The sequence below is a fragment of the Propithecus coquereli genome, unplaced genomic scaffold (genome assembly GCF_000956105.1).
Source record: "Propithecus coquereli isolate 6110/MARCELLA unplaced genomic scaffold, Pcoq_1.0 Scaffold73, whole genome shotgun sequence".
Taxonomy (NCBI): domain Eukaryota; kingdom Metazoa; phylum Chordata; class Mammalia; order Primates; family Indriidae; genus Propithecus; species Propithecus coquereli.
In genome coordinates, this window is record NW_012153396.1 from 4,883,152 (window position 1) to 4,883,648 (window position 497).

The 497-nt window shown below is 65.4% G+C and overlaps 1 protein-coding gene across 1 annotated transcript in view; it reads right to left on the reverse strand.

Moving 5' to 3' along the window:
* SH3PXD2A (SH3 and PX domains 2A) overlaps nucleotides 1-431 on the reverse strand; it is a 79,871-nt gene extending 79,440 nt beyond the window's left edge. Inside the window, exon 1 of the mRNA XM_012661752.1 lies at nucleotides 294-431. Coding sequence (XP_012517206.1) covers nucleotides 294-351 — 58 coding nt within the window. The 5' untranslated portion in view covers nucleotides 352-431. The remainder of the gene's footprint in view (nucleotides 1-293) is intronic.
* Nucleotides 432-497: the final 66 nt, after the last annotated feature.

A 497-nucleotide genomic window follows, 5' to 3' on the forward strand; every position in this document is an offset into this window, starting at 1 on the left:
TGTCTTGCAGGTGAGAAGGGCAAATCTTAGAGAAGCTGGCAGTTTGTTCAGGGTCACACAGTGAGTGGGCGAGGCTCAGACAAGCCCCCAGTCACAGCCCGAGGGACTCGATAGGGGAAGGTGCGAGGAGAAGAGATCTCAGGGGGCACGGACTGGAGAGGGGGCAGCTGAAGGGAGTACCCCGGCCCCGCAGGACGCAAGGACAACCCCTCCAGAAAGTCCTCCGCAGGATCGCAGGGGCGCGTGCACGGGGCGGGCAGGTTGGAAGGAAAAACGCCTGGAGGCTTCCTTACCTGATTTCCTCTTGGAACTGCCATAGTCCCTGAAAAAGAAGCAACAACAGATAGACATGGTTAGGGCCGGACGCGGGCGCAGGGCAGCGGCTGCGGGGACGCCCACGGGCGGGCTGCGGCGGTCCCCGGTGCCGCTGCTCATGTGATGCCCACGGCCGGCCAGCCCTGCGCTCCGCAGCCGCACGCACTGCGCGCCGCGCCCGC